The 13,749-nt window shown below is 38.5% G+C and overlaps 2 protein-coding genes across 2 annotated transcripts; one reads left to right on the top strand and one right to left on the bottom strand.

The window, feature by feature from the left end:
- Positions 1 to 3: 3 nt before the first annotated feature.
- Positions 4 to 2,939, bottom strand: LOC311077739 (uncharacterized protein). The gene is made up of 6 exons (XM_084106360.1): positions 2,875 to 2,939; positions 2,402 to 2,761; positions 1,527 to 1,574; positions 1,281 to 1,394; positions 1,133 to 1,173; positions 4 to 547 (listed from the first exon to the last, which is right to left on the bottom strand). Exons 1-6 carry the CDS (start codon positions 2,921 to 2,923, stop codon positions 293 to 295), a joined length of 867 nt encoding a protein of 288 aa, XP_083962486.1. The 5' UTR covers positions 2,924 to 2,939; the 3' UTR covers positions 4 to 292.
- Positions 2,940 to 3,658: 719 nt separating this feature from the next.
- Positions 3,659 to 13,540, top strand: LOC311077714 (sialic acid-binding Ig-like lectin 14). Its single transcript, XM_084106322.1, has 9 exons — positions 3,659 to 3,836; positions 4,119 to 4,173; positions 6,425 to 6,766; positions 6,865 to 7,113; positions 8,199 to 8,441; positions 8,529 to 8,619; positions 8,767 to 8,812; positions 12,667 to 12,917; positions 13,156 to 13,540. Exons 2-9 carry the CDS (start codon positions 4,128 to 4,130, stop codon positions 13,211 to 13,213), a joined length of 1,326 nt encoding a protein of 441 aa, XP_083962448.1. The 5' UTR covers positions 3,659 to 3,836; positions 4,119 to 4,127; the 3' UTR covers positions 13,214 to 13,540.
- The last annotated feature ends 209 nt before the right edge of the window (positions 13,541 to 13,749 follow it).

The following is a 13,749-nucleotide window of genomic DNA, read 5'->3' as shown; positions in this document are numbered from 1 at the left end:
TACCCCGAGTCGTTTATGCTGCAGGCATGACGTCAAGTTCCATGATTCCACGCTCATTCACTGTGTCATCAATCTACGCCTTTGTTATTGTTTTGAAGAGGTTAGCGACTCCTAGTGGCGAAAAACTACATATTGTACCTTTAACAAAAGGCTGTATCAATTAATTCAGTAAACTTAATATTTTTTTATTTTATTTAGTGAAAACAACACAAAAACTTGTGATGCTGACAGAGGTTGGATTATCGTAGCTGTCAGAGGAATCTAGGGTTTTGATGAGGCTGTTGATGAGGATTCAGTGATCAATAGTGTGATAGATCGCCTCTTCTTGAGCAGAATCCGCTGTTAAACTCTGATACACGTGACTCCGTCTACTGGCGTTCAGTTCTGTGTAGATCTGATCTTGTGTTTGTGCTGAAACAACATCTGTGTAGGAGTGTGTGTCGACCGCTTCTGTGTTTGTGTAATCCAGGTTTATGGGTCTGTAAAATTCCTCTTTATCATGTTGAGCTTTGGATGAGTCTGGAAGCCTTATTCTCTGGTAGTCATCCTATATAAAATAAATAAATATAACTTATAAATTTAAGCAGATAATGGCTAATATATAATATAATATATAATATACATTGCCTTCTTAAAAGTCTATGATTGGATCATTATCACAGTGATTATTATGTTTCTAGCATTTTATATGTTTGGCAACAGTTCTTCTAACCCTAACTGATGGAGTGTGTGGTTTTCATTACTTAAACAATCATGTAGGAAGACACATAATGGCCATATTCCAGAATGACAATGTCAAGATTCATCAGGCTCAGATTGTGAAAGAATGGTTTGGAGGGGCATGAAGAATCATTTCCACACATGAATCGGCTCCTCTGAGTCCAGAGGTTAAATTCACTGAAAGTCTGTAGGATGTGCTGGAGAGACTTTACAGAGTGCTGGACTCTTGCATTGACAATACAAGATCCTGACCAAAAACATCACAACAGTTATTTCCATCCAGAGATGAATCTTGATATTGTCATCCTGGAATATGGCCATGATGTGTATAATAATAGTGTCTCAATGATTCTAAAATAACACTGATGATAAAACAGCATTATTAATTATGAATGAGATTTGCTGTCGTCACCTGAACTGGGTTTGATATTGTCCTTGGGTGAGGAGCAGAACCTGATAAGAACATAACAATTTAATTATCGATTTATTGAACTCTCTCTGAACTTGAACAGAAGATGTTTTGAAGAAAAAGACATGTTCTGTTAGTGCTGTAGTCTCACCTGAGTTACTGTGACTGCTGTGTTTCAGGACTTGAAACAGACCAAACAGAAACACGAAAAGCAGAGCGCAAACACACATCAAAGCCACAATCATCATGAACCTGGAGTAAGACTCTGTTGATGCAAACCCACAATGAGTTGACTGAAAAAAGCAAAACCACGTGTGTGTGTGTGTGTGTGTGCGTGTGTGTGTGTGTGTGTGTGTGTGTGTGTGTGTGTGTGTGTGTGTGTGTTTCGTAACCTCACCGCCAGCTTCTTCCGGGAACAGGTCTGTGGTTTGTTCTTGTGGATCCCCTGCACAGAAAACAAAAGCGAAAGGACTATAGTTCATCATCTGATAGTTCATCAATATATAGTTCATTCAAACCTCAGCTGGCATTCATTCACCACACATTTGAGTGAATTCAGTTCTCACAGTGACTCAATATGAGACGTGTAAGATGAAGACGACGCTGTATCACATCCCATCTGAAACCAGTCTGAGTCTCAGTGGCACCTCAACAATCCCTGTAACTGTTGAACGGTCGTGTTTCTCAGCGCAAATGATGCCGAACAGATCGAGATCGCATTAATAATCTATCGGGTTAATGACAAATATACAATACATGGACGTTTGTTTTTTTTTAATCAAGATTTTAGGTGTCACAGTCTGTGTGACGAATCTGTATATTCCATGTCCTCATGGGTCAATTTACATGAGCTCTTAAAAACCACAGGTACAGTGAAAAAGAGCTTTTTAAAATAGTTGTACATGGAGCTTGAATGTATTTTTTCCACAACAGTTAAAAGTGTGATGCTAAGACAAATGAAGATGTTTAAGTCACCTTCATTTATATAGCACTTTTAACAATATAGATTGTTTCAAAGCAGCTTTACAGTGATAATAGGAGATTACAGTAACAGAGATTGTTTGGCTTTACAGCAGCTCTAGAATAAAGTTATTGTCCAGCTAAAGTTAGTTTTGATTGATTCACTTCCGTTTGCAAAGATCATTAGTTATTAACTTAGGGGCCGCTAACACAACACCGTTCTCACAGAAAACTCTCCTCATCACATCAACTGCTCGTATATATTAAGGATATTCATTAGGACGGATAGTCTTCAGCTGTTGTGAATCTCACCTTTGCTGACTGTTATCCAGATCTCAGAGGTAAAGTCAGGCAGGAGATCGATATCTACACCACACCAGTACTTCCCCGAGTCTTCTGGAGCCAGTCTAGAGACGAGAGCCGTGAGAACATGAGCGCTGGTGTCGTCCAGAAGAGCCAGTCTCCCTCGTTCAGACCTCGTGTCTCGATGGGTCGTGTGAACACACTGAGGATCTCTCGGAGAAAACCAGCCGCTCATCTGACAGAAGAACTTGCTGTTGTTCTCGTATGTTTCAGGGTATCTGCAGGAGACTGAGATGTTGCTTCCCACAGATCCAGTGACGGTAAGAGCCAGTGAGTTATTCATCAGCCACAGCGCTGACAGAACAAGCACTGCTGACAGAGGCAGATTCAGAGTTATTAGGCTGAATTGTGGTGTTTATCAATGACACTGAAGAGTAAAAAGTGCAATTCTTACAGATTTAGTGTTATGACAGATATCATACCTGAGAAACTGATGGAGGAGACGGTTCTCATGACTGTCCACTTGAACATCGACTCCCACTACCTGTTCTCACACTACATACTAGATAGATATTGTGTGTGTGTGTGTGTGTGTGTTTATAGAGTTACACTTCCCTAATGCACATGGATAAACACAAACACAGTGTCAGAAGTATGACCTGAAAAACTGCTCCCTCTTCAGGACAGTGTTTCAATGTTACACCATCCATCCATCATAGTGGTGCCTGATTCTTTTATATAAGGGAATGAAATAACATGTTAATGCCCCATCCATCCATCCATCCATCCATCCATTCATTCATTCATTCATTCATTCATTTATTCACAAATTCATCCATCCATCCAATAATCAATCTCTTCTTTCTTTCTTTCTTTCTTTCTTTCTTTCTTTCTTTCTTTCTTTCTTTCTTTCTTTCTTTCTTTCTTTCTTTCTCCCACAAAATTATTCATCCATCCATCCATCCATCCATCCATCATATTGTTTCCTGATTCTATGGGAAGGCAATGGCATGTTCCCCTCCTTCAAATAGGTGTAAATACTGAACATGCATGTAAACATACACAGTTTGATCTTATTTTGTAAACACTGTCTTTAAAAATGAAGAACTACTTGTCTTAAAGAAAGAAGATCACTTTTCAGGAAGCTGAAAAACACCATCTAATCATGATGACAGGAGGTTTCCTTTCACACTGAAAGTTGCATTTGATATTTGTAATGTAAACTCTGTAGTCATGCTTTTAGATATTCTTTAACCAATCCTTTAGAGAGAGTGTTTTATCTTTTTCTATTTGCAAGTGGTTTCATTCGGGTTGTTCTTGTCTCGGCGTGGGGAAGGTTGATCAGACTTTAAAAAGAGGAAGGAAAAAAACTGTAAAATAGCAGAAGAAAGTTTTCAGCTTCACTCTCCTGGAGTCTGTTATCAGCGGCTGAAACTACAAAACGGTAAGAGATACACTTGTTCAGTAATTAATATTGTCTAACTAATTAATCTCCACACAAGAAAATTGGAGTGAGAAACATTTTCTTTCATAATAACCTCTGTTAGATGACTCATGTGTTCCTAACGTTATCTTTAAATGAGTTTCATCTGTGGAAATCTACTAACAGTGAAGATTGTAAAGTATTTGTATCTTTTTTGCAGTGTTTATAATGCAATAAACGGCTGTTATTATAGTTTTGATGAAATGAAAGATGACATATTGAACTGTTGTGTACATTATTTAGTTTCCTGTGATGTCACTGATAACTCTTGCTCTGGTGTTTCTGCTCCTGATTCCAGGTGAGTCTCTCCTGTAAATGACATACAAGTTCATTACTAACTAAGAGTAAAAGGTTTTGGCTAGTTAGCATGGATCAGTTAGCACTGCTGGTGCCCCAGGAAAAATAGCACTGGTGAAATATCTACTATAATGGAGGGAAATTTCTGTGATTTATTTGTTGGTTCTAAAGAAAATGGTATTATTCAGGTTATGCTGATATAATGCTGATATAAACTGATGAAGCTGATAACATTTAGAGCATAACGGTTTTCATGGTTAGTGTTCAATGTTCTGCTTCCTGCATTTCATCACCTTCTGTCAGATGGCTGTAGGTTTTACACAGATCACATCATAAGTGTAATTCTTCATTTATTAACAACAGTTTTGTAAAGAAAAACAAGTTTTAATGATAGTGTATGGTCCTGTTTAACTCATAGATGGGTATTTGTTCCTTCTATTGTTGTTTCCTATCCTTGTTGCCTTGTTGCATTTTGTGTTTCAGGAGTTTGTAGCGAGTTGGATGATTGGAGTGTGTGTTACAGTCCTTGATAGCATGTTGTTTATGACTGACACCTTATTTCTGTTTTCACACTTCTGTTTCTGTGTTTTTGAACCTACATCAAGTTCATGAAGTAATTCACACTGAGATCATTTATCACTCCATAGATTCTGAGAAGATGAGCTTTTATTTCCTGTAATAAGTCACTCAAAATATTGTGTTTTTAAGGCAGGTTTTTTCGAAAAAACTTTTTCCCAAATTTGTTTAAACTGTCTTTATATACCAATACATAATTAAAATGTAAGTACTCTGAAAAAGAGAGTATAAAAATCGAGTGTCTGTAGTCCTCGCAGGGCTGCAATAAACACAGCTACTTATTCCATTCACTCCACCCCCTCCCTTCTGGGCTCCTTCCAAAGCCACGCCCCCAAAACACATGAACGCGCAATGCCGACCGCTCAGCTGGAGGAAGCTGTAACAAAATTCAAATTCAAATTCAAGGAAGGAAGGAGAAGTATCCGTAGTACTCTGGGGAGGAGAAGAGAAAGGCACCAGAATAAGCAACACTTTACTGTGCCTCTGTTATATTTTCAACGATGATGTGATCAGCCTAAGGTTTTTCTTTCTGTTGTGAAGGTGTTTCCTCTCCAATGTGTAAATAATGATTGTAAGAAAATAAATAAATAATTGATCACAAAAAAAATCAAGGAAGGAAGAGGACAGGGTCGGCTTGTGGAGCTGTTGCCGTGTTTATTTATAAATAAAAACAATAATAAAAAAAAACAATAAAAAGTTGCGCACACAGCACTGTAGCAGCAAAGCAAAGTCCAAAGTCTAATGTAATCAGATATCGCGTCCTCGCGCTTCCTGCACTCGCACTCTCAGTATCAGCCCACAGATCTCTGCGTGTCTCTCTCCATGAATGAGGTTTCCCATTATGTGCGATCTCTCCATGCCAATCACTGAAACAAGACACAGGTGTTTGTCATTTGCACTTGACCCACTTACGCCGCACCTGTCTCCCGATCCTCTCTCCCGTCACAGACTTCGCTAGATCACGCCCCCCTTGCCACAGACGCGTTTGCCAGCGCCGAGCGGAGAGGAGCGCAGTGCATGAAGTGGCATCATGTCAGAATCACATGTAATAAAATACCTAACTTTATCATTATGAATATAAACAACTAACATGGCTGTTAGTACTCACTATCAAGCTAGCATATCGATACTGGTAAAGTTTAAAATATATTGAGTTTGATTCGGTAATGAGCTAGTAACATAAGGCAAAGCTAAAAACAGATTGCATTGATACACGTTTTCCCATTACCTTCGCCGCAGGTAGTGGGAATTTTGACTGCTCTTTCTCTGCCATAATTGTGATTCTTTCTAACTTCCGTGCCTCTTTGCCTCCTCCAGTCAAACGGGCGCGTGCATGTGGGCAGCTCCTGTAGCAGCAGGGGTGGTTGCCATGGTAGCGAGGGAGAGTGACAGTCGCCCAGGCAATCATTTCATTTGTTCCGAATGGAAATAAGTAGCTGTGTTTATTGCGCCCTGAGAGGACTACAGACACTCGATTTTTATACTCTCTTTTTCAGAGTACTTACATTTTAATTATGTATTGGTATATAAAGACAGTTTAAACAAATTTGGGAAAAAGTTTTTTCGAAAAAACCTACCTACCCTGCCTTTAAATAGTAATAAAGTGTTGTCATATTTTCATGGTCTGTTGTAACTGATAAAACAGCATTTTCATCATGATGAATTCTGTGTTTCAGGGGTTTCTAGTGATGATTGGGGTGTGAGTTACAGTCCTTCACACATCTGTGCACTAAAGGACTCAACAGTGATAATGAGATGCACTTATACATACCCTACTGGACATCAGATCATGAAAGCGTTCTGGACCAAAACACTGCTAAAAGATAATGCAGAGCCTCCAGATCTGTCTGAGGACCCTGAATACAGTCAGAGGCTTCAGTATCTGGGAGATAAACAGCAGAACTGCAACATCAGACTGAGTCATGTGACACTGAAGGATGAACACATGTACTGTTTCAGATTCATCACTGATATAGACAAATGGACTGGTGATCCAGGAGTGACTCTTACTGTCACAGGTGACTTTGATGAGGTTTATCTCTTCTTCTGTGCATTATGTTGAATAATAATCAGTGTATGACAGCAGCACTAGATATAATGTGTGTGTTGTGTTCAGATCTTCAGGTGGAGTCTCCTGAGAGAGTGACAGAGGGAGATTCAGTCACTCTGAGATGTAAAAGCAGCTGCGCTCTGACTGACAGAGCAACATTCATCTGGTACAGAAACTCACAGCCATTAACTGAGAGAAGAGACAGAAACAATGAACTCCTGCTGCAGTCAGTCAGAAGAGAGGATTCAGGCAGATATAGCTGTGCTGTAGACGGACACACTCACATCTCTCCTGCTGTTCAGCTCAATGTCACGTGTGAGTATGTTCTTTAACGTTTTCTTTCCAAAGACATGAACAATATATGTGATTTTAACATTTTATGTTATATTCAATTTTACAACTCCTTTGTCATGGCAACGCCACACCATAAACACAAAACACTAAAACAGCTGTTCAAATAATGGTTTAAACACCTTTAAAGCTCAAATAATGCACACGTTTGAACACAATACTGATTGTAAATGCTTTTATGAAATAATAAGATTCACATTTATGCCTTTAAATCCTCCAAAATTAGCCTCATTCACTTCTATTGTAAGTACCTCAACATTTTTTCTCTTTTTTAAAGCTACACTGTAAGATTTTCTCCCATCTAGCAGTGAAATTGTATATGACTATTAACTGAATATTACTTTCCAGCCCCTTTCATTCCGAGGGCGTTTTAACTCCTGCGGTGGCCGTATTATTTACAAGGTAAACAATCCTTTTTCATCATTGACGTGAGGAAAAGTATCCTAAACGTCGTTCTAGCGTTATCCACAACCATGCTATAGTTAGCCAATCAATAGGCTGAATTACCTCTGTCGCAAGAGCGTCTATTGAGATCAGAGGAGTGAGGTTTAGTCGCACAGCGTCTACTAGCTGGCCTCCGTTACATGTGGTGTGGGGGAAACCGTAGTACCCCAGAAGAAACCCACGCTGACACGGGAGAACATGCAAACTGAAAGGACTCCTGCTGTGAGGCAACAGAGCTGACCAATGAGCCCCTGTGCCGCCCGGATTCATGGATAAGGACTGTTTATTTATCTGAATCTCCTGCGTCGTGCGCTTACTTGTGATGAAAAGTCTGATTCATTTCCGCGAGCCGGTTCATTCAGACAGCTGGTTTTAAAAAAACGATTTGTCTGTTCCATACGTCATCAAGCAATGATGGCACTACGCCATCCTCGGTAATCCTCTGCAGACTTCGACAGTGGGGTCTTTTTGAGAGGCACATGCTACTTTGTCTTGTGTGTTTTGTGTCATTAACCTGGAACTCTGTTTTGATAAATTTAGTCCATATTAGCAATTTTAAAAATGTGTAATACAATTTAAAAATAATAATCTGATAATTGTTATAGACTCACCCAGGAACGTCTCAGTGTTGATGAGTGGATCTGGTGTAATAGTGGAGGGAGATTCAGTGACTCTGAACTGCATCAGTGACTCAAACCCTCCTGCTCTGAACTTCAGCTGGTTTAAGGAGAATGAACCCTCAGCTGTTGGATCTGGACAGAGTTTCAGTGCACTACAGAGTGGACGCTTCTACTGTCAGGCTCACAATCAACATGGATCTCAGAGATCAGACGCTGTAACTGTCACAGGTGAAGCTTTTATTTTATAAAGGGTTCAAGACAGTTATAGTATGTAGCTTTGAGACTCAATCTGAACTCAAATTCTTCATCTTTCAGTACATCGTGGTCACGGCTGGCTCGTCTGGTTGGGGATCACAGCATGTTTAGGATTCTTCATTGTCATCATCATCATCATTCTGTTTATAATGTAAGTTTGATTAAAATCATTCTCAATTACAGTGAGTGTATGAATGTAATTCACTTTCAGACTAGTGCAGGTGGAAATGCCTCATGTAATGTGAGTAGTAATGAATCTTTAAAATGCAGCTTACCAGTTTATTGTCTGTTAAATCAGGAGAAAACGAAGAGGTGCTAAAGCTGAAGACCTCACTGAAAAACAGGTAAATCTTCCAGACACAACATGTGAATAGTCTACACTGTTAGACCTTACCGGGTTTTTTTACAGTAAAATACTGGCAACACTGTTGCCAGTAATTTACTGTTAATTGTACAGTTCTTTACTGTAATCTACAGTATGTTACTGTAAAATGCACTAAAACTCTGCTTCACTTGCAGAAACCGACTGCCTTAAATTGACCAACTGTCATTTAAATGTATTAACTAAAATTTATAACGCATTAATAAGGTGAGCAAAGTATTACTGTGAACTTCTTTCATTTGAAACCACAACAAAACTTTTGTAAATAAAGAGATTTCCACTGGATCAGCAACTACACAGTCACCGCCTGTTAAATAAAGCAACATGCAGCAAATCATCAATGTTTGTAGATCTTCTCCTGGACTGAAGCACAGGCTCTACTCTTCTGCACAATGGTGACCCAAAAAATTAATTTTACAGTAAACTACTGGCAACAGTGTTGCCAGTATAAACCTGTTTTATAACTTACAGTTTATTACTGTTAAAATACATTTTGTGGGTGTGTCTTTTTATCTTACACTGTTAACCCTTTCAACCCCACAGGGAAATCCACACTACGAGTAAAAAGTAACATTGAGACAGTGTTGCAGTGAGATAATTAAGGGAATATGAAAGTGATTGTTGAGCATTAGTGATGAACACCTGCTGTTAACAAGCAGAATCACTGAAGGAAAGAGGAACACACGAACAGAAAATAGAGAAACACAATAACTACGACTGACTTCCAGCCATTACACATTATTACACTTATTATTAACCAGTATGACTTTATTTCTGTCATACATCTACAGAAGTTGTACAAAAGATGTTTAATTGAAAATGTTTGGTTTGAAGTTACCATTATAGAGATCAGTGCTTGCTTTAGTTGGGATGCTGATGCTAAAACATTAGTGTTACTTTTGCTGCTTGAGCTGTGTTTTTGCAAGTTACACTTGTGCACACACACAGTTTATGAATGATTGCGGTTATAATGATTATGATGACAAAATCATCATATTGCCTGTTCATTCACTAAGGAATTCATTCTCACTCATTCAGAGTTTAATCCTCAATCAAAAGTGTTACATTAGCACCACTGTGAAGCCACAACAATAAATTACAATGATTCATTTTTTTAACACATCATGCAGAAACAGAGCTACACTGTCTTTTAGAAACACAGAGATATCACAATTTAGCACATGAATCTCAACAATGGTGGCAATATATATTTTTATTATTCATGCAGCAGTGCATGCTGGGAGTTTTATATTATCCTGGAAGCCAGCATGCATTGCGACATGAAACTTTTGATTGTCACCATTGTTGAGATTCATGTGCTGATTGTTGATGTCTGTGTGTGTCTGAGTCAAGCAGGAGTTCTTTTAATGCACTATATGATTACAATATTCTTCAGAAGACCTTATTACAGAAGTATTGATTTTATGTTGTAGATTTACAGTTATATGCAGGGGCGGACTTTACCATTAGGCAAAGGTCGGCAATTGCCTTGGGCCCCGAGCTACCTAGGGGCCCCCAAAATGCCCTATTAACTTATGCTTAAGTTTTTTTATTTTTTTTTATTATATATTTCTAAAACTCCATTTGCGAAAAATGGCATCAAATCAAATCGCAGACAGGAGGGGGCCCCCCGCCTCACTACATTGGACTATTCCATTATCTCACTTTTACTGCGCATCTGCGAAAGTGACAAGGCTGTGCCAAAAAACTGATGGAGAAAAAGAAGTGACTGACAGACAGAGTGTACAGAGTGACAGACAGAGTGTACAGAGTAGTAGACAGAGTAAAAATGAAGCGAAGCTAGCTACCCAAGCAGTGCTGAAAAAAGGAGGAAGCGGGAGGAAAGCAAAAAGTGCGCGGCGCTAAAGGTAAACAACACGCAGTAACAGGAGGACTGGGAAATACACAAACAGAGCAAGACGAGTCTAAACGCGAAAATTTAAAGTTTCGAAGTTACCCAAGCGGCTCAAATAAAAGAAAAAAAGTGAAAAGACGCTGATAAGTATTTGGGAACGCTGCCAAAGATGACAAACTTTTTTACGGCTACTGTTGGGGATACAGATCAGGAACAACAACGTCCAACGCACAGAAAAATCGTGAAGCAAAGAGGACACGGAGATCGACAGACAAAACTGAGCAGTTTACTTATGAATCATGATATTTAAAAAAAATCTCAGCTCTCAGATTCTGTCAATTCTATTACGAAATTCAAACAATAAATACCGTTTTGCCGTTTTAATGTAACGTGACAGATTCCTATAGCGGCACGTGAACTGATCATCTCTAGCTAATAGTAAATAAACACGAATTAACAATGTTGAAAGATACAGTATAACTTAACGAAATGTATATTCCTCATTCATAATATTGATCAATAAGTGTTTTTCAACCGCGGAAAGAGGTAAAACAGCTGGAGAACAGTCACATAACATTTACCTCAGGAAAGCCATGTAATTGGCTAGAAAAAAAAGAGCTATAGCCTAGAGAGTATTTGGCTAAATATGTGTAGGCCTACTATATTACTTATTTTAACCTTAAATTATACCAGCTGATACAAGCAAAAAAAAAAAAAAACATAGCTTACCAGAAATTGTTGGCTACCATGCATTGTAACATGTTTCTGTTTAGGAGTAAGTTAAAGAAGTGTATGCAGGGTTTAAAGAGGATGTTTTTTTCTCCTCTCTAACCTTTACTTCCCCGTAGATTAGCTTTACCTGCCTATCCACCATTCAGTCGGTAGGGCCTACATATTTTTTTCGTTCTCTTTTAAAGATTGGATGGGGAGGGGCCCATAGCCTACCTTCGCCTTGGGCCCCCGATTTGCTAAATCCGCCACTGGTTATATGTTAAATATGAAATACCCATAAATTCAAAGAATAAATACAGAAAAGATCAGAGAGTCAGACATGTCCAGGATGATTGTGACATCATCATAAAAGCCAAAAACAGCTGATCATCTTCTTCTTGGCTTTTTCTTGCCATAACAAATGTGTTTTATAAACTCACTGTTACAGCAGTCAGAGAGAGATGAATGGTAAGAAGTCCAGGGACAAGAGACCAACTAAAGCAAATACTGATCTCCATCATGGTGACAACACACTTTATTATTAACTAAATCTCTGTTAATTCTCAACAATAACTTTTGTACATGTTTGAAAGAAATAATCGTAAACTGGTTTGTAAACTGGTTTCACACTCAGTGTTGCTGGAAGTCAGTTGTAGTTTCTTGTGTTTCTCTTTTTTCTGTTCTTGTTTGTCTCTCCTTCAGTGATTCTGCTTATCAGGTGTTCATCAGTGTCTCAATTCACTCTCTTCTTTTCATTCACTCTGTCAAGGGGACTATATTAGTGAACTAATGTAGGGAATAGTGAATGAGGGTATAGGGTGTGATTGTGAAAACAGCCTCTGAGTGTCGATTTTGAGCGCTGTTAATTCACAGTATATTCCTGTAGGCTATTTTTGTTTTATACAGTAGATTACTGGTTTAATGGAAAATGGTATGATATTGTCAGAATTTGGCCTTTTTTTACAGCAAGGGTTAACAGTGTAGTTAGATGGGCCATTCACACAAAACGTGAGAGACAAGTCAGTGGAACGAGAGACAAAAAAAAACAGAAAGTCTAGAGATGTGTTTTTAAAAGTTTATCGCATTTTTATTTCAGTGCCGTGTTTATAACGGTCACACACGTCGGTCTAGCACGAGTTTACATAGAAAAACAATGGAAAAGTAGCGCACTGAAATGGGAAAACGTGTTCTGTGTGAACAGCCTTTAAATGTGAATGATAAATAATATATATATATATTTTTCGTTTCAGGACAATCTGTACTCTACCGTAACAGAGAGAGACGTTCATGTTTCTGAATCAGCCGATTGTGATGACGCTCAGTACGCCAGTGTTATTTCCAGCAAACCCAGAAGAGACGGAAATGCTCCTGAATGCAGAGATACTGAGGAGATCCAGTACGCAACTGTCCAACATCACAGAAAGACAGAGACGAAGAGAGCAGAGGAGAACGAAAGCCACTACGGCAATATCAGGATTCGTCAGCCTGATTCTGTCCTGAGGTGAGAAGAACGAGCTTAAAGAGACAGTTCACGCAAAAATAAAACATTTGCCATCAACTCACCCTCATGTTACTTTTGTGTTGATGAAAGGAGAATTTATAGTTCTTTAAATCTGGACATTTTTTCTTAGTAACTTTGTGTCCCACTAATGTTTCAGAAACATTTGAATTGTTTAATGACTTTTATCATCATGTATTCTGATACATACCATGATTGTTGTTTTATTTGATGTTTTTAGGCTATCAAATGTGCAGACTGTGGAAGAGGCGTCTGTGATCTACAGCTGTGTCAAATGAGTAAATGAGACCATCATGAAGACAAAGGCCAAAACAATTAACAATATTCTGAGAGTAGGGCTGTCAATTTAGCATGCTAATTCACTCAGTTATTTATTATTCATTAAATAAGCTAAATAGATGTCAGGAATGCAGTATCTGTGATCTTTTTCTCATTACAAGAGCAGAATATAAGAGCCAAAGAACCAACAACACATGTTTAGTTAGACTAAAAACATTTTGTGATGTCACTGCTTGGTAATTTGTTTGTTAAAGTCATTTGAACTTTTGACTTCATGTGTTTTCTGTAAGCAAATAAAAAGACTGTATCAATTTGACCAAATTCAATCTTGTGTGTGGTCATTTCTGGGTCATTGTAGACCTAAGCTCAGAATAACCTACTATATGTGATAGCTGGGTTAATATTAATATTTGGGCTGTTCTAACAAACTTGTGCAACAGTGGATAAAATTAAAGCTTTGATGAACACCTCAGTCTATTAAAGTCACCAGTGACGATTATTTGTAGAGCAACTTCTGTGTGCGTGTGTTAAGACG

Source organism: Abramis brama (assembly GCF_963993115.1).
Source record: "Abramis brama genome assembly, chromosome: 2".
NCBI classification, from domain to species: domain Eukaryota; kingdom Metazoa; phylum Chordata; class Actinopteri; order Cypriniformes; family Leuciscidae; genus Abramis; species Abramis brama.
Note: the sequence above shows the minus strand (reverse complement) of the source record. Positions and strands in the feature narration are given on the sequence as shown.